Source organism: Drosophila montana, unplaced genomic scaffold, assembly GCF_035044405.1.
Source record: "Drosophila montana isolate Dmon_TW-CO22-7 unplaced genomic scaffold, ASM3504440v1 contig_3848_1, whole genome shotgun sequence".
Lineage (NCBI taxonomy): Eukaryota > Metazoa > Arthropoda > Insecta > Diptera > Drosophilidae > Drosophila > Drosophila montana.
In genome coordinates this window covers 3766605-3787400 of record NW_026998720.1, presented here as the reverse complement: position 1 = coordinate 3787400, position 20796 = coordinate 3766605, and the positions used below count along the sequence as shown (strand labels likewise).

At 34.2% G+C, this 20796-nt stretch overlaps 1 protein-coding gene and 1 long non-coding RNA gene across 4 annotated transcripts in view; one reads left to right on the top strand and one right to left on the bottom strand.

Moving 5' to 3' along the window:
- Positions 1-20796, top strand: part of heca (headcase) — a 107801-nt gene that overhangs the window by 34448 nt on the left and 52557 nt on the right. The window contains 1 exon segment of the mRNA XM_064696559.1: positions 11547-11643. Coding sequence (XP_064552629.1) covers positions 11547-11643 — 97 coding nt within the window.
- Positions 5479-6190, bottom strand: LOC135438560 (uncharacterized). Of its 3 annotated transcripts, none has more exons than XR_010437898.1 (4): positions 6034-6190; positions 5890-5981; positions 5698-5833; positions 5479-5645 (listed from the first exon to the last, which is right to left on the bottom strand). It is a non-coding gene; the product is annotated as an uncharacterized LOC135438560 (long non-coding RNA). The 3 variants fall into 3 exon arrangements; XR_010437899.1 differs by having other exon boundaries at positions 5479-5638; XR_010437900.1 differs by having other exon boundaries at positions 5723-5833.

Here is a 20796-nt window from a genome sequence, read left to right as displayed (position 1 = left end):
CGTTGCTTTTCTTTCTTTATGTTGCAGCAGAAACAACAACAGCAGCAGCTATGGCAGCAGCAGCAACATATTGCCGCATTATTTGTACGTTTTTTGCTTGGCTCGACTGGCCAATGTCTGGCTAATTTTCTATTTATTTGACCGCACAACGTGCATCCACGTCTGACAGCAGCTGTGTGTTGTGTGTGCTCCACAATCAGTCTAATTTATGAGTTTCTTGCACTTTCAGCCCAAAACGTTAAAGAGCCCGAATGTTAACTTTAACTGTCGCTGTTCTCATTTGGTTTAGTTTAGTTTTTTTATGTGCTTAAAGTTTGAATTCGTGTGCCTGACCACCGCACCCAGGTCGCCTGTCGCATTCAGAACTAGTTTAAATCCACTCACAACTTTACTAGACGCGGACTCGATTCGCTTTGAATCTCGCTCATCAACTTGGAATTGACTCTAATGACATTCACGTTTTTCTGTTGCATTTCGAATGCCAATTGCCAATTGGCTGGCACACGCCTGCCTTGCCGCCTGCTTGGCTACTGGGCTTAAAGTTCAGCGCTGGAGCTGCAACTGGGCAGCTGGGGCTGGGCTGCTCCTTGGCCCGTGCGTGTTGTTAAGAGACCATATTGTAGCTGGAACTGATCTCATCTGACATGGCCTTTTAGCTATGATTTATGTTGCGCTATTGTGATTCAAGTGCATTTTTCTCTTTGTCATACACTTGCCTAGAGTATAACAATTGAGTGATGTAGTGTGCAACGCATTGAAGCAGCCCTTAAATACGAATCAGATGAATATATTATATAGCTGCCATAGGTAGGCGACGAGTCGATTACTTCTATCATCTTCAACCTTTTATATTTTAACTATAATAACATAGTATAACTGTCTTCGTATTTCTACAAGGGTATTTGATCTTCGTCAAGCCGAAAATCATTATTTCCTCTCATTTGTTATTGTTTAAAAGTGTCTGTCGTCATGTGGGCCGCTTAGAAATTGTGGTTTGTTGCGGGCGCATTTAATTAGCTTGTGTGTTGGTCTTTAAAAAATGCAATAATATTAGTTATATTGTTATTATTATAAAATATTTATTAATTTGCACGCCTTTGTGCTTGAGCAAGACACGATTGCGGCGACAGTCAAGCTAAATACATGCATAAATTTGTATCTGTGGCAGCGCCAAGAAATGCATAAATTTCTTTTATAAACACATTCCTATCGATCATTTATTCATGGCTTAAATGTAAATTATGGTCCACTGTTGTTGGACTACAATTTGCGCAATTAATTCCGCGCAAATTTTGCGAAATGGCCACAAATTTTGTTAGCTGTTGCCGCAATTTGATATCTGCTGAAGATTGCACCGATCTGATATGGGATAAACGGCCAGCCAAATGGCCATATTGGGCCAAAGCAACAACAGCAATTAATAAGCGTAGATCGGCAGCCAGCAAACCAAACACTCGACTACAATCATTTGGTCTCACATTACACATTAAAAACTTGTTGCTGCTGTCCGCTGCCTGCTGCCGGGTGGAAATTGTTGAATGCATTTAATGCCATTAATCAATTTGCAGTCGACGCCGATTTTCGTGTTCGATGCTCTGGCGATTTGCGGTCAGTTTGTGGGAGAGCAACGCTTAAAAGTGGTTTCGCCTATTTTATACATGTTGGCCAGTAAACACCCGCTACAGCGAACTAGACACGCTAAACTCATTGAGCAATTAAACGACATTTAAAACGATTTTTAGTGGGGTAGACAAATTTCAAATATTGGGCATAGTAAAATTATTAAACCAAATAGTAATATATCTATATAATATAATTAATTTATTGTGCCTATTTATTATAAATTGTCTATGGTGAGCCTTAATTAAGAGGATAATCGACGAATACTATAAATCTTTATGTGGTTTGGCATATTCTGTTATATTTATACAAAAAATAAATAAATATGTCTCGTGAAAAATGTTTAAAGCTTTAGAATAACATGTCGAACATGGAATTATCGACTATCGCAAATATTGATTAAGAAGTATATCTGCTATTAAAAATATCGACTGCAGAGCCAGAGCTCTAATTCATTGATTATTGGCTACCACTAACTATTGAAATTTGCATCGAAAAAATTTGTAGAATATCGAAACTCGACTGATAAATATCACAACCCATTTATTATAGAACTACAATCTGTGGAAAACCTTCGAAAATTTGGAATATTTAAATTTTGAACATAAAACTATCGGTTCTCGAATTTCTGAATTAATGCACTTCAACAAATATCGACAATTGGCATTAAAAAAGCTGTCAGTTGTCTTAAAACTACATTTAAATTTTGTACACTGCTAGTTTGCTTTTTTCAGTTTACGCTGTTTTTTGTTGCATTTATCGTATTGAATTACCAATCATTTTTATATGTTAGGCACTTTTGCTGTAGACTTCTCGCCCCGCAAGCTAAAGTTTCCTTTCCATTTACTCAAATAGCCGATAAGCCAAATTCGACATAATCTTTATAAATTGCCAAAAATTTGCAGTGCGTAACTTCTTTTTGTAGCTTAGCTTGAGCTTGCGGAAAACTAAATATGAAAATGTTTATTTAAATTTGTTTTTCTCAGACTGCACCCACAATATTCGACTAAAATAGAGTTGTAAGCGAAATGAAAGTAAAAAGTAAATTAGAGATAAATTATTTGCAGTCATTTTGTTTTTTCGTTGTGGCTTCAACTTTGCCATTTCGAATGGGCAATCCAATAAATCGCTTCCTCGCAATCACAATGATTCAGTTTTTGCAGTTTTGTTTGTGTTTTGGCTTTCCTGGAGGCTACAAATTGGCAGGTAGCTAATGCTTTGTTGCTCTCTAGCCTACTGTGTGTGCGAGTATGTGTGTATGTGTGTGATTGTGTGTGCGATTGTGTGTGCCTTTTGAAAAGTTCAAGCCCGAGGCTAGCTGTCTAGATTTTAGGGGCGTGGACGTGCCGGCTGCCGCTCCGTCTAACCAAGTAGCCCAAGTGGCAAATTTAATCAATAACCAGCTATGGAAATCCAATTGCAATTGCAACTCACAAAAAAATATAAATATATGTGCACAGTGTACACTAGTCAGCGCATATAGAAAATTGAATTTGAATTTTGCTTTTGGTTGTGTCGCGAAATTGATGTGAAAAACGTGAGTTGCGGCAAATGCACGAAAATTATGTACCTCCCCAACTATTTGGTATTTATTTATATGTATTTCGATATTTATGGCTAGGTGTGGCCCAGCAACAACAACAACTGCAATTAAATTATCAAAAATATCAACAATTCAAGTTATTTGACAAATTCAATAGGTTTCTCATAGCAAAAAAAATCGCAGTTGGTGCCTGTTGTTATTAAGGTTGATCGTTTTTGGCATTTAATGCAAGTCGGTCAGCTTATTATTGATCGCTCGTATTGACAAACGGAAGAGGCATACGAATTGTCAATAATTGGAATATAGAAAAAAAAAAATCAATTCATTTGCCTGACAACAGTCTTAATTAAAATATTAAAACTAAATTATGACATACATATTGAAAAATGGCTATTTATATAATTATCTATGCATGTATAAAAACTTGTTTGTTCTCAAATATGTTTGAAAATTAATGCAAAATTTGAGCCACAAACAAAAAGTCAAAACTAAAGCGTTTTTGACATAAAAAACTCGAAAATTTATTGACAGCCGCTTTTGGAAGACTATTTTAAACTCTTTTAGTCAAATAGGGTAATATTAAACATATTTTGTCGCACGTTTAAGTTATTTTGCATAAACTAAACAGTTGAATACCCTGTATACATTATGCTTTAAAACAAAGGGTATATAGACATTAAGCAACGGAATGCAACAGTCCGAAGAATATAAAGAATTTAAAATGTTTATAGTTAAGTGTATGTATGGTAAAGGTCACTTTAGCTTGGAGCAACGGACTGTTAAAGGCAGAAAAATGTATTTAGAGAATACAGGGTATCTACTAGTCGAGTACATATCTATTTCTTGACAAAGCTTAATATCGGAAGCAAACGACAACAAGTTTGCAACTCAATCTATTTGATGCTCCACAATTCATACGCCCCGTTGTAAAGAGCATTTTGCTGCTGTTGCAACTGCTTTTGTGTGTCTGTGTGTGTGTGTCTGTGTGTGTGTGTCTGTGTGTGTGTGTGTGTGTGTGTCTGTGTGTGTGTGTGTGTGTCTGTGTGTGTGTGTGTGTGTCTGTGTGTTTGTGTTGCAAGCGCATTGCTTGCACCAAATTGAAGCATTTCACATTTTTAATTTGTACGTGATAGGGCAAATAGTTGCCACTCGATTTTGTACGGGGATCCTAGCTCCACTCGCTCTACGCTTTGCTGCCTTTGTTTGAGCACAGAAATTATGCAGCAATTGCCATGGTGAAGAGCACTAGTTGTTGTTGTTATAGTTGTAGTTTCTGCTGCTGTTGCTGCTGCCCCTTCATGTTGCATGCTAACGCTGCAGACAAATTGTCTCTCGTGTCTGCTTTGTCTGGCAGCACTTAGCACGTGATTGAAAATTGCAACGGAATGAAGTGATTCGAAGCAATGCAACAACAAATGCAGCAACAACAATAAAACTCGCTCTCGATTTGGTTCTTATTGCTTGCAATTCATTTTGCATTTTTCGCCTCAGTTTCTTGTATTTAATTTGATTTGAGCTGCAGGTTAGCAAAGTCGAGATTGTTTCGTAGACAAACAAGTTGGCCGAAAATTACAGACATTTTATTTATTTTTTTCTAGCATTTTACTCTTTGTTTTTGACATTAAAAGCAAATTTACAAATTAGTGTGAAATTATGTCCGAAAATACACAAGAGCAGTTCAAATAACAACAACAACAAGCAATTTGGCCGAAAAACGAAGAATAACAATGTCAGAAAGCAAACTCACCGAAAATAAAAGCTGCTAAAATAATATGTAAAGAAAATAAAATAAATTAAAAAAGGCGACTTTCAAATACTCTTAAATCGAGACATATATTTGAAAAAAAAAAAAAAAAAAAAACACAATTTTATTCATGTCAATAATACTAACAAGACTTTCTAGAACAAGTTAATATAAATCAAATATTTATATTATAAAATTGAACAAATTAAGCTTTATATTATTATTATTTTATTTATTATTATTATATTTATTATTATTATATTTATTATTATTATATATGTATTATTATTATATTTATTATTATTATATTTATTATTATTATATTTATTATTATTATATTTATTATTATTATATTTATTATTATTATATTTATTATTATTATATTTATTATTATTATATTTATTATTATTATATTTATTATTATTATATTTATTATTATTATATTTATTATTATTATATTTATTATTATTATATGTATATATTATTATTATATTTATTTTTATTGTTTAATTTTTATTTAATTTGTTATATTATTTTTATTTATTTTGTAAATAATGAGATATTCAGGAGGTTTGCACATAAAATGTGAAAAAAATGTGGAATTTTGGATTAAAAAACATTTTAATATATATTAATATATATACGCTTAGAAAGCCGAACCATCATAGTCTATTGATTGTTCCCATTTACATCTGAGTCGAAATGAATAGACAACTAACCAAGAATAAATGCTACACACTGAAAAGATATAGAAATATATAAATATTTTGATTATATGCTAAATACATACCAATACCAAAAGTTGACAACGTAACAATATAGATACAACGAACACATCGCAAAGCCAAGAGAGTAAGGTATGTGGTGCTGGTAAAAACGTGTATGCCATTTGTTACCAAATAAACCATCAAAAAGCCAGGCGATTTCTATGAGTTTTTGTATTTCAATAAGTGAAGAATATTTATTGAATATTGGGGCTTACTAAAATGATGCCCATGAGAAGGAAAACAGTGCCAAGCAGGTGCATCATATAACCTATGCGTAACACTATCCAAAAGTGATTATCTGCAGACCCTGTCAGAAGTGTTTTAGCCTAAAGCTAAATTTCCGATTGATCGCGACTCACATTCACCCAGGCAAAGACCGCAGACAGCAAAAAAGAACTCGATCACATAGATTACGACAGAGCCACAGCGCAAATCGACGCACCAACAACAGCATTTCTTTAATTTCAATTTCATTGTTTGTTAGTGTATAAAAAAAACAGCCCGAAACAAAAATCATGGCCTAGCTATAATGCCCCGATCTAGGCTGTGGAGTATATGCACAACACAACAAGTTGTACATGGAATTTCCAGCAAGGTCAAAGTCAGCTGCTCGGAACCAAAAAAACCAAACAAAGGCCCAAAAAAAAAGCTAAAACCTTGTATATACTGGTGTGTTATATGTTGTTTAATATTCTAATTTAGCCTTTGTTCTGAGTTGGTTGAGATGATGGGGCGGGGTGTGGCAGAGCTGGGCGGGTCGGTGCCAACTCCAATTTGACAAGACGAAGTTTTGTTGCTCGTCGTCTATAAATTACAGCCCGCTCAGCTGGAGCCTATTCTACTTATTGCGGGTGCTTGGCATTTAAATGGAGTATATACGCTACATAAATGTGAGTATATATGCTACCCACTTACCTTTGCGATATGCCAATGAATAAAATAACCATTCAAACAGCTTTTAATTAACAGTCAGCACTCAGCCACAGTAAAAACCAAAAAAAAAATAAAAAAATAAAATAAAACAAACCAACAAAAAAATGGCAATCAGCGACGCACGTGCGTTCGGACCCCCGAAAAAGAAAAAAAAAATAAGCATACAAAAATTAAGCCGAGAGCACAGCCATTAAAATTCATTAGCCATATGCACATCGGCCGCGCTTTTATTAATAAACAATAAAACACATTAAAGAAACCCAAAAAATAAAAGAAAAGCAAAATGAAACGCAACGAATTTATGAATCTTGGCAACGAGCAGCTGCATTGCCAATTTCAATTGGCCAAATTAACAGCGAGTTAAATAAAAAAGGCCAAAACGCTTTTGCTACAAATTCGCACGCTCTCAGTTATGGGCGTGGCCGATTCCGCTGACCCAGTCCAGTTTTGGGTATTACTACTAGGTTAAGGGTACGACTACAGATCAATTAACTTAAATGTAGTCAATGGGCACTTAATCAATTATTATGTGGCTTGGTACACATGCCTCAATATAAATCATATTTTCATTTTGCTTGCTTTATTTTCTCAGTTAATACTAATTATATTATATACTAGCGGGTATAACCCGGCCTTGCCCGTGGAACGTATGTTAAAAATCAACGCTCTCAAAAAGCTTTGAAGATGATTTTGAAACTTGTCGGACGGTAAACAAACAATTTTCATAGAAACATTTTCCGCCAATTTATCAATGACGTTATCAAACACGTATTCATTATATTCTTATGAAGAGCTTTGAAAATAAGTTTGAAGCAAATCGGACACAACTTAAAACTTCGCACAAAAAATCTTTGAGTCGCATTCCACCCGAAAAAGTTTGGATTCTGCGAAAAGTGTGAAACACGTCTCAAATGATTTTTCTTATAGATCTTTGGAAACGAATTTGAACACAAAACGTCATCCCCCAAATCTTTGACCTCCATTTCCACCAAGGAGGAACGAATTTTTCGAAAAGTGTGAAACACCCCTCAAATGAATTTGAACAAAGATCTTTGAAAATAAGTTTGGGGCCGATTAGATCGTGAACAAAAAACTTTCATACAACCGTTTTCCGCCAATTTACCACTGTTACGGGTGGAATTTCCCAAATCGCTAAAATACGTATTTATTAAGTTCTTATGTAGAGCTTTGAAAATAAGTTTGAAGCAAATCGGACACAACTTAAAACTTCGCCCAAAAAAATTTTTGAATCGCATTCAACCCGAAGAAGTTTGAATTTTGCGAAAAGTGTGAAACACGTCTCAAATAATTTTTCTTATATATCTCTGGAAATGAATTTGAGCGCGAAACGTCACCCACCAAATCTTTGACCTCCATTTCCACCAAGGAGGTATGGATTTTCCTAAAAGTGTGAAACACCCCTCAAATGAATTTGAACAAAGATCTTTGAAAATAAGTTAGAGGCCGATCCGATGGTAAACTAAAAAGTTACATACAAACGTTTTTCGCGATTTTTCCACACTGGGGTGGAATTTCCCGAAACACCGTCTTAACGTGCACCTACATCACATAAGGTAGCTACAGTGAAAATTTCAGCTTCCTAGCTCTTACGGTTTGGGCTGTGCGTTGATCACCAATCAGTCAGTCAGTCAGTCAGGACAAACAGTTTTATATATAGAGATTTAAGTATAGTTATAATTATTATATTATTTTTATATATTTTTCTTAAATTATAAAATGTATATATTCATAATAAATGTATATTATATATTTAATTAAAATTAATTTATTTCTTTTATTTATCTTTTATCATATATTTTGTATATTTTTCTTTATTAGATAATACTTAATATATTGTATATGTAATTATAATTATAACTATAAATTTATTTTGTGTATGTATTTATGTATTATTTTTTATTTGCTAGTTAATATTATTCTATTTATGTATTTAATTATTGTATATTACAATTTGTAAGTATTGCTTTCTTTTTTATTTATTTATCATTTATTTTAAGTATTTTCTTTTCTTTCGTTAATAATTTTATTTAACTCTTTTTTTAATATTTTAATTTCTTCTTTAAAAATAAAAAGTTCTTAAACTCTCCTCTGTTGTTATGACGTAATTAAGCATCGTCGCGAACTCGCCTCTTGCTTGCCTTAATTGTGTAATTGTTTAAAAATAAATTACAATTTCGCTTTAAGCGCGTTGATAAGCGTGCATATGACTAATTTTTGCTGTCCTACAGCAGCGATCGCTGGCTACGAAGAAGGGGTTGAACTGAAAAGGGGGAGGTGGGAGGGTCACGTAGACATTCGGTCTGGTATTCTTTTTAATTTATTTGTTATTTTTGCTCTTGTTTGTGTTATATAATCGAGGTACAAAGTAAGGTGTAAATATAAATAACATATATATTATTTTTGATATATATACAGAATACAGAAAAGCTCTAGAGTGCGCTGGATTTATACCCTGTAATTAATTAGATTGAAATGCAGTATTAACTGCCTCAAGGCCTATCAAAAAATTCTTGGATAACTTAAACAAAAATTTGATGATATTAAAATGTTGTACAAATTGAGTAAAAAAATATATAAAATATATATTTCTATATATTTCTATATAATAGGAAAATAATAAGATTATTATTTATAAAGTTTTTGAAGAGCGAATTAAGATATCTCGGGAAGAAGCTCAGCACGTATGATATATAGAAATGCACATAGATGCTTCATTGTATATTATAAATTTATTCTATGTATAAGAAGATAAATCAAATACTTAATTAAAAATATTAGATAGGTAATTAATATTTGTCAAGGGTATGCGATGACTGGCCCAAAGCTGATCCCCAACAAAAACGGGTGACTAAAAAGAAAAGCGTTCGAGTTGTTTACTATTTCCAATATTCAAATAGATGTCAAATGCATGTATATATATATCTATGCATGTGTGTGTATGTGCCCATATATAGCGTTAATCGTTTTGCAGCACTTAAAGTTGAGTGTTTAAAAATAGTCTCGACTCTCTAGTGGACGTAATTGTTATTGCGCTAATTCGATAAGGGGCGTTGCTCGGTTCAAGTTCAGTGGGTGGGCGGAGGGCGGTTGCTGCTATATAGCAGGTTGCGTGTTCTCTCTCTCTCTCTCTCTTTCGCGCTCTCTCTCTCTCTCTCTCTCTTTCGCGCTCTCTCGCTCGACTTAAAGATAACACATTAAATTGTTGCGTTAATAATATTTGCACAGCAAAAAACAATATTTTAATCTATTCAATGTCAAGGTCAGTCGAGACATTCATAACAAGAAATTCGTTTGTTTTGCTCTCGACATTTCTTTTTTCCGCTTTTATTTTTTATATACTCTCCCTCTGTTTATTTCTTTGCTTGTCTTGTTTTTTTGTTGTATATTTTTGCACATTTTGTTGTTTTTTTTTTATTGAGTATTGTTGATAACTTTATTTGCTTGGGCATTATACACAGCAAAAAAAAAACAATGAAATTCTTCCACAGTCCGTGACAAAGCACAAAACCAAAAACAACAACAACAGAAAACTCAGCTTTGGGTATAAAATTTGCTTTGTGTTTTTATTTGTTTTAATTTTGACTCAGTTGTTTGTTTTTGTTTTATTTATAAAAGTTTTACAATATTTGCTTTACTTTAGATTACCTAATTGTTGTTTCTTTTTTTTCTGCCATTTATTTTTTGAATATGAAACATAATTTAAGAATTTCAAATGACGCAAGCACAAAAAATTGTCTTAAATTAAGCGTAGATAATCTAGTTTTGTGATATGCATTGACAAATATTTCCCTTTTGGCAACGCATAGCTCATATTTAACAGCTGTTCTTGTGCCTTTCGGCCAAGTTTAAAACGGCACGTATTACCTTAACGAAACCCAAACATTGTATAGGTATATACATATACAGCTTTTGTTGGCGTTTGGGGCGGGGCACCGCTTGTCGTTGGTCCCATATCGAACTACGTGTGCTTCATGGCAAAAAGGAAATCTTTATCTGGCTGAGACGTCACTTTGTGCAACAACCCATATGCAATTTCCGTTGGCTGTCAGCTGTCAATATTCGAAATGCAATTCCATGATGCGAACAGCGTAAGAATATTGTGAGGAGAAAAATGCTGTCATAAAATATGCAATGTATATATTTATTTATGTAGTATAAGCATGTTATGTATACCCTGCAGAATGTGCTGAAAAACCAAACAATAATATTATCACATTAATACTATGATACCCTACATGGGCATATAGGTTAGTTCACGGTAAATAACTCTCCACGCACTCCTACAACTCGATTTAAACCAACTGCAGCTACATTTGTGTACTCTTGTAGAGGGTATTATAATTTTGTCTTGAAATGTTTAACGCATAGCAGAAGACATCTCCGACCCCGCATAGTATATATATTCTAGATCAGCATCAACAGCAGAGTTGATGTCCGTCTGTCTGTTTCTATGCGCACCAGTCCCTCAGTTATAAAGCTATCGTATTAAAATCTTTACTTGGGTTCGACTTTCTGTTGCAGGTGGTACTGTTTCAGAAATGGCCGGATCGCATCACTATATCATATAGCTGCCATGGAAGCGATCGGTTGAAAAATAAATAACAGTCTTATATGGCAAAATATTCTGTTTTCCATGATTTTTCATCAAACACACATCAGCAAATGTCTACAAGGGTATTAAATCTTTGGCCGAATATATCCTAACTTTCTCGTTACAAATAAAGCAACTATTTTGTTGTATAAACCGCTTAAAAAAGAACGGATTTTAAAAAAATCGTTCTCTAGTGTTTTATAATATAATGATACCCGCAAGTCGAGCATTAATATTTGTTTATATATACAGCTTTATATATATGTATATATATATGTCTTTTTGTTTTTGATTCTAAATCGCATTTGCTTTTATTTCCATTTGTAGCTCCACCTCTGGTTGCAACGGCATCTTCTCACGTCGCTTGGATTTCTCATCATTCAACTTGCTGCCAAAGACGCGTTTGAATTCTTATCAAGTTAAGGTGAGTTATTGCTGTAAAATCTATAAAATATAAAAAAGGGTATACTATATCTTTTTGTATAATCGAATGCTAGCTGTAAACACTTAAATTGAATAAGTGGAAATATATTTTATTTTTCGCGCTATTTTCTCATTAATCAGCAGTAGCTGCGACTCTAGCTGACTCTGGCTATTTGTACACACTCATTCACTCGCTACTCACACTTATTCACATTTCTGATTGCTGCATTCATTCACAAATGGCCAATTCGCTGGGTTTTCAGTTCTTGGAAAACTACACACACACACACACACACACACATGTGATAAGATGTCGAGTATAGAAACAAAAAACTGCCCGCGTTGACAAACTAGCAATTGGATACGGTCTTGGGACAGGGCATGGATATGGCTTTTATAGCTTGCGGTAGGGGAGGAGATGGTGGGGCGGCTTGTTGTGGCATTGTTTGCATAGCGCAAAACTTCAGATAATTTGCAGATGTTGTTCAACAGCTAGCAAAGAAAATGACAAAATTAACTTGAATAAAAGTACAACAAAATTGCTGGCAACGTTTATTTTTTCTTCTTTCTATTTTCATATAGTATATACAAATATATTTTAGGTGTCACATAAAACAGATAAAATATGTGAGTTTGTTGTGGGAAGTGCATAGATATATTTGAAAAGAAAATAGAGCATTCATTAGGGGATTTAATAAAAGTTAACTAAAGTTATGAACATTTAAAATATATTATGTTTTTAATGTAAGAGCATTTAAGCGAGATAGTATTGAATATTTATAAAGATATATTCTCTCTATAAATAAGGGCATAAATAAAGAACAAGATTTGCACAATGAATAGAACATCCGATGGTATGTAAGAGATTAATTCTAAATGTTTAAGTATGGACTTTATAAATTATTTGCTAGAATGTAAGATTACACAGACAAGCTGTCTAAGTTAGCTACTTATTAAGGCAATGGATAAAGAAGGTTGCTGGTTTGAATCGCGGAATAAAAAAGAATAGTAGAAGGGCCCAAGTTATTGGGGCAATGGATAAAAAAGATTTCTGGTTCGAATCTCAGAATAAAAGAGAATATACAAGTTTCCAAGCTATCCACTTATTGAGGCAAGGTATAAGGAAGGTTGCTGGTTCGAATTGATGAATAAAAAAGAAAAGTACAAGTGTCCAATTCAGCAACTGATTAAGGGAAAGGATAAAGAAGTTTGCTAATTCGAATCTAGGAATAACTAGAGCTTTTTACATATATTGTGTTGATAGCCGTATAGAGTATCTAAGTTTCGTTGTGCTCTTATTAATTGTTGCAGCTTCTTATGTGGCTGCTGTATTGGATTACTGTTTACACTTTCTGTTATGCCAATGTCGGCATATTTTGTATGTGAGTGTGTGTGCGAGTGTGTGTGTGTTATCGTCCAAAGGAATTAGGCAAGCAATTTTCAACTGCACATTGTTTTCATATTATGCTGCGGTTATTATTATTTTTATTTGTTGTTGTTATTGTTGTTGATATGTCTGCCTTTGTGTAGAGCGGATATTGAACTGTACGTACAGCTATCGAACAGACCGCACAAGTTGCTCAAGTGGCAATTAGCTGCTGTAGACGCAGCCGCAGCTGCCAAATGAAATCATAAAGAGCGGCAGCTCGCCCTCGCGCTCTTCTATATGCAGATAGCAAAATGCAATCCTTTGGAGTTCACTTTGAATATTTCATGGCGAACACATACACACAACAGCAATTGCATATACGATAATGCCAGGAGTGTGGTGTGGTAGAGGGGGGGGCTTGCTGTGCATAACAATAGTAAAATGTTTGCGGCTACCTGTCGCTGTGCATATCTTTTGGCTGTATCTTCATCTGTAACAGCTGAATCCCTGGCCAACTTATGTGGCTCCCAGCTGCCCAGCTCAGCTTTAGTCTGGAGCGCTGCTTTTAAAAACTTTACAATTCAATTTTTTCTTTTTGTTAGACCCGCTCCCACTCTCTTGTTATTTGTGCGTGCTTTCTTTCTCTCTCGCTCGATTTTGGCAGTCTGCCGCTTGGCATGCATTTCGAATTGCATTTTGTATTGAATTTATAAATATTTAATGCCATTCAAAATGCCATGCAATCGCCCAGACCCAGACCCGCACTGAAACCGAAGCTAAAACCAAAACTGAATCCGAAGCGTTGGCGTATTAAATTTGTATAAACCTGCCATGACTAACTGTCTAGGATTTGCCATTTGGTAAGTGGAAGGAAGGCATTGGCATGGCCAAAAGTTTTTAAAGCGCCCAAAGCTCCCGCCCTAACGCGGGCTTCATGTTAGTTGGTCGCCGCTGCAATTTCAAGGGCTTTAAAAGTTATTTTTTGCTGCACAGATAAGATAAAGTTTTTCTGGGTCCGAACTTGTCCCAGACAAGTTGGGAGCCCAAGTTTAGATGGGTTAGGCGGCAACTGCGGGGATAACCATTCCAAAAACTTTTTAAATATCAAACAAAAAACAACGCGCACACGAATACACTGCACTGATTGCAGTGCCAGGCAGAGAGAAATCTCCTACCTCTCCTGTATGTCCTTAGCCGTAACGCATTGTTTGCCCAAAGGATTAAGCCATCAAAATGAAACCGGTTTTTTAATAATTAACACAAGTCAACTTGTTAATCATTTCAGCAATTGGCAACTTGATTCCCAAAAGGGTTGTTCCTAAGCCGCATCGCTGATTTTTTAATCAGCGCATATCATTGACTGCCTGCGGGTCCTTTCAAAGGACAGAGCTCCCGTCAGCTGTCAACATTCTCTCTTCTTTCGGGTGGGATTTGTAGTTAGCGAGTTCCACAAACCCGAACTCGTCTCAGCTTTTAATCAGCTATAATTATAATTAACAAAATAAAAGAAAAAAGAAAAAAACACGCTCAGCTAGGAAAATTTCGCGTCTGTTTCGGGTAGTTTCCAGCGTGTTTTCATTGCGACTTAAGTCAACTTGTTTCATCATTTATTACGCTTCACATTTTGATGGCACATCTGTTAATTGTTGTTGTCGTACTGCGATACCCTCTTCATTTATTGGGGTGCAGTCCCATATTGATGATTAAGCGTGAAAGATCGCGTTTATTATTTTTCTGCTTATTCAACTCTTTACAATAAAAGGATAAATGGTATATGGGATTATGAATTATGAATTGTTAGAGAAATCCTGCATAAATTAAAAAAAAATAAATAATAATATATATTATAGAAATATTTTTTAATATTGTATATATACGCATGGACAGAACAATGGTAATAATCAATAATAATAATGGTAATAATAAATAATAATATTAAATTATAATAATAAAAATAGTAATAATAAATCATTCAATTAATAATAATAATAGTAATGAAAAATAGTAAATCATTATATTAAATAATAAATCATAATAATAACAAAAAATAAATTCTAATATTAGATATTAATAATAATATTTATTAAAACTAATAATAATAAATAATAAAAACTAGTTATTTGCTAATAAAGAACTACATTTAAAATAAAATGCTTCTGAATTTTTAACAGCTTCATTAAATTCTAGCTTTAATAAAATTAAAAAATTAATGGGCAAATTGAATAACGAATAAATACAAAGAACAAAGAAAATCATAAGGAAAATTATTGTTTAAATATGCAAATAAATTTATTTATTTATGTCGTGTTGGCGTGAACCGGAAGCTGTTGGCATAAGTAAATAAATAAAAGAATATCTAAATAAAATAATTAATATATATGAACAAATAACTAGCATTTGTATAAATGTATATACATTTTATTTAATTAAAAATAAATTGCAAAAAAGTATCATATATAATCAAATAATCCTTTTCCAATTCAGTTAGGGTATTTAAAATTTTTGTGCTCACTAAGTTTGAATTTTTGGCATTTGGTCGTATATGCCAATCAATCTTTGTCTTTGCAGTCCTCTTGCAAAATAAAAGTCTGGAAAAAAGGCGAACTTTAAACAAGAAAATAAGTTCTTTTTTAAATGATTGATGAGGCACGTTCATCTGGCTATTATGGCGCGCATATGTCGTGAATTGGAGCTGAAATTTGGAATGCATATAGATAAATATGCTTTGCAAATATTTGCACAGACATTTGCTGGCAATTTAATCGGGGTTTTCTCTTATTTTTAAAAATATATTAAACTGAATGTTTTTTAAACTGTTCAAAAGTGCTTGAAAAGCATTTTTTGTTTTGGGCCACTCTTGTCAGCGGCATGCTACAGCCTTCTGAGCATTTCCGTTTCAAGCTGCTGCCGTCGCCGACTGTGCACATTTTCCGGAAAAAGCAAAAAAAATAAAATCTCTCAACGGGTGGTACAACTGGATTCCACGGACACAGTTCTCAATGCAGTCCGAATATTTTTGCACGTTAGGTGACACTCTTGGAAGTGTTGACACTTTGAAGATTGATTGCTGCACTCTTTATTCTTTTAGCCCATTTTTTTCTGTTTTGTTTGTGGCTGCCCCAAAATGTCAGCGGCTGCAAAATGCGCCCGCTGCCTAGGCGTATGTGCAACGTGGCACATGAAATGCGTCTCGTAGGCGCCAGTCCGAGAATAATTTATGCAATTTCAAATCTACAAAAGGCAACGAAAAATTGCCCAACCAAATATGTCTAAATGTATATATATATATATATATATATATATATATATGCAGCATAGTTTATGAGTATTTGTATCTATTCGAGTGTGGGTGTGTGTATGTGTGTGTGTGGAGTTCTTTTCCAGGCAAGTTATACTTTATGGCCCAAATCACTCATCGTTGCCTTTGACTGACATTTTGACTACTCTTCGCTGATGCACAAATTTTGTACCCTGTTGTCAGAAAAAAAAGTTTAAAGAAACGTAAACCTATGAAGAAGGATAAAACAGATTATATTATGATAAAGCAGATTAGATTAAATTTATTAGATTATAAATAAACACAGCTCTTTCTTACAAAAATCTTTTCAATTAATTATCAAGTTAGAATTTTTTTGTGTTTTAAATTTTCTTAAGTGACCGTAAATTTTCACTGTAAGTTCTGCTGGAAAAGCGCCCATCAAATGTAAATAAGCTTTTGAAGTTGATATAGTGTTTCTCGTATATTTTTTCCGCTCTCTTAAAGTCGAAAGGAATAAAATAAAACCTATTGTAATGCGAATGTAGAAATATTTTATGTAGATTTTTTAAATGTATTTTTTATATATACATACTATATATATATTTAATTATTTTTTATAATATATATTTTGTTTTTTAATTTTTTATATAGATTTTTTTTAAATAATTTTTTATATAGTTTTTATATGTATTTTTATTAGGAATATTTTTGATATATATATTTTATATATATATATATATATATATTGTTTTATATATATATATTTTTTTTATATATATTTAAATAAATATTACTTATGCTATATATGTTTTGAATAGTTTTCTTATATATATATTTTTATATGCTATATGCTGCTAGTCTATTATATCAAATCTTGATTGCATCGCACTTTTTAGTTTCTTGTGGAATTGTGTGTTGTGGCACATTTTTGGTTTATTAAAGTGCCGCAATTTATGCAAAAGTTCTGCTCTAGCCACGCCCACACACACACACATATACACGCACAGGTAAATGGCTGTGGGCCATGTTTGCACCGTGTGAGTGAGTGTTGTTGAGTAGCGTCTGGAGTCTTCAGACTCCGCCGGAGTTTTGGTAGTTCTCTTGTCAGCTGCAACTGATGGGTGTTATTGTTGTTGTTGTTGCTCGACTGCCTTTAACATGACATTTATTGTAACTGTCGCCGTCGACGCCGCAACATTGTTACACGTTGCATTTTGTTGTTGTTGTTGTCAGCTGAACATTTGATGTGCATTGTGGTAGACATGCCCTGCAGCAGACGGCGCCAGCAGCATCAGCAGCAGCATTGATAAGTTGTAGTCGCAGTCATTGTCATGGCAACATGTTGCAACGTCTGACAGACAGATTAACAGACATATACACACATACACTATATATGTATATATATGCATCTATATATACTTATATGTATATCTGTCCTTATCAAGCTGCCATTGTCATTTATTTCAATTTTTGCATCTTGTTGCCTTTCCGGGCGCAAATTGCTGGCAATCATATGCAGAAGAGCTCAAGTGGCACTGCCACAAGACGGCGGTTGCAAAATGAATAATTATGCGTGCGTTTGTAGTTACACCACAAATGCTTAACTCCCCCTCCCTCCGCCCAACGGCCAGGCATCCACACAAAAGCCCGTCTTAAGCTCGAGCAGCTGAGACTTGGCTCTTTGTTTGCGCCTGGTTTCTGCTGCTTAATTAAAATTAGCCCAAAGCACACACACAGAGGGAACTCTGCTTGTACTTCTATTTAAAGCACAACAAAACATTTGTTTGGCCAGGTCAATGGACGGCTTATGTCCTTTTGCGTACATTTTTGAATAGCATTTGAGCCAAAAATTTAATTTCATTTTTCTCATCAAAATGATGTCGTTTGGTAGGTGTCGTCTCTCATTTTGTGCTGGTCGTTAGGTTTGCAGCCTGCCCAAAACAGGCAGGCGCAGGATAACGTTGGCACCCGCCCACACACAGATACACACGCACACATACGCACGCACAGACAGATACAGCTTAAACGTGAGCCGACTTGACATTGAAATGTTGTTGAACCTTTTGGGCCGCACATCCACAAAATGTCAAAATGTTGTAGCCACTGGCTGTTTGGCTGTTGGCCTGGCCCATGCATTTCAAATGAATATTGGCACACACGCACACCTGAGTCACATACATGACGTGTGTAGTTGAGGTAGCTTTCGGATACGCTAATTGTAACGACAAATGCGCAAAGCAGCGCATTAAACAAATTAAAAATGCATTGACTTTTGATGTTAACGAGCACTCAATACACTCATTCATATACACTCACACTCGTACGCACACATTGTACTTGTTTAACCTAAAAAAAATCAAAGCAACAACAACACTTCAAAGTCTGCCCACACGTTAAGCGTGAAACGTAATTTGCATTGCTACCATCAACAATTAAGCATTTGTTTACAATCCACAGCAACAATTCAGAATAATAAATAAAAAGTGAATAAAAAAACAGTGCAATAAAATCAACGCGAATTCATGTATATTGTTTTTTGGTTTGTTCCTTCAATTGCAATCTTTATATATGTATCGAGCTGAGTCTCGCCTAGAGCCGTAGTTCGAAAATAATTGAGAGACGTTTCCACACCCACCCTATGCAGCAATAAAATTAAAACCTCGTCTGGCAATTTTTATGATTTTATTTCAATTTAATGTGTTCTCTAATATATTTGTATGACTGACTGATTTGACGGCTTATTTATATACAGACAACTGCAAACAAAAGCGAAACTTTGTTAAGGTTCATATCAATGAGTGCAACAGCAGCGAATGCGTTCATCAAATACGGTTGACTTTGAGGCATTTGACATTCAAATTTTTACAATTATGAGAAGTAAAGTATATGAACTAACGGTTGTAGTTGTGACAAAGTATTGCAAGTTTCAGTTCTAGAAGCATTTAATAGGAATCTAGGAACTTTACTTCTTCACTTTTTTTCTAAAAATTATAATTTAAAATTCTAATTTTGCTCTACACTACGATTGACAATCTATTCGAGGTAAAAATTTAGAATTCTTAAATTTAAATAGAAAGTTTGGCTGATTCATGATATGATATTATGTCCGAAAAGCTCATGTGAATATATAATATGTTTATAAATGTCTAAATTCTGAATGCAGATTATATCTAAAGCCATGCGCAAAATTTCCTCACGCATGAAAATCGTTAAATTTTTGCCAAAATAAGTTAGGCGAGTTTTAAGGCCAGGGCGGGAAGTTCATAAGACAAAAAGGTTCCACGTGATAGCTTTGGTCAAAATTAAACAATTTTTTTTTTGTTAAATGCTTGAATTATATTTGAAAATCAACTGATGCATTTTATAATAATTTTGACACCTACAACTATTTTAAAGAGAATTCCGGATTTTTATCAAAAATATACTATAAATTTCATTTGAAATATCAAAGTATAGATCAAGAACAATAAAAATCTGTTCAATTTTGGCATATAGTTATATTTATTTTGGAAGAATAGAAAGTGCTGTTAGTCAGGGATCTGGGTATTATCAAGCCAACAATTTCTTTTTAAAACCAAATCGTCTTCAAAATATTTGAGCATTTTTACTCAATTCATAAATTTTCTCTGCAATTTAGTTTATTGCTTTGCGCACAAAAGTTAATTGAAATTTTTTAGGGTTCGGCCTGACAGACAAAAGTATTTATGTTGCATTGTTGCTTGCAGCTGCTGCTGCTTTTTTTCAGTGGCAGTTGCAGTTGCTGTTGTGAATCGCAGTGAACCGCAACGGCTTGCAATTTTTCAAGTTAACGCTTCATTTGGCTGCAAGTGAAATTGGCTACACAGCTTGTGAAGGAAGGGGGGAATTGAATAAGTGAAAGAGAGGATTGAACAAATGCGGCATTACCAATAAAAGTGTCGACTGTCTTTTAAATTATAACCGTTTTACGCTCAAATTTATGATGGTTTATTGTGTTGATTGTTTTTTCATTATTATTCATATTTATTTTTATATCATAATTTGGATACATTTACAAAATCCTTTTCGTTTTTTATTATTATTTATTATGCGTACACAATTTTTGCTGGTTTCTCTGTTTGCTGGCAACTCGAGCGGCGACACAAGTCAACAAACTTTACAGCAAACAATTTCATGTGTTTATTGTTTTCTCGTTTTTTTGTTGCTGTTGTTGCTTGGCTGCAATTGAAGCTCGTCTCAGTCTGTGCCTCAAAACTCAGACTCGAATTTAGACTCTCAGTCTGAGACTCGCTGTATGACAGCTGACTGACATAATGTCCGCTGTAAGTTTCTTTCCATTGCTCTGCCTGATGAGCAATAATGATGTTACTAGTGATAATGATGATGCTCATGATGTTCATAATGTTGACGCTACAGTCGCATCAGTCGAGTGGCAACCGTTTGACAGCTCTCCCAAGTGCTCAGTTGACGATCTCGCACAGCAAAGTCGTCGATGCCAGCGTCTGCCAGCTGTTGTGCCGCTAATGACCCTATGCAGCAAGCTCTGA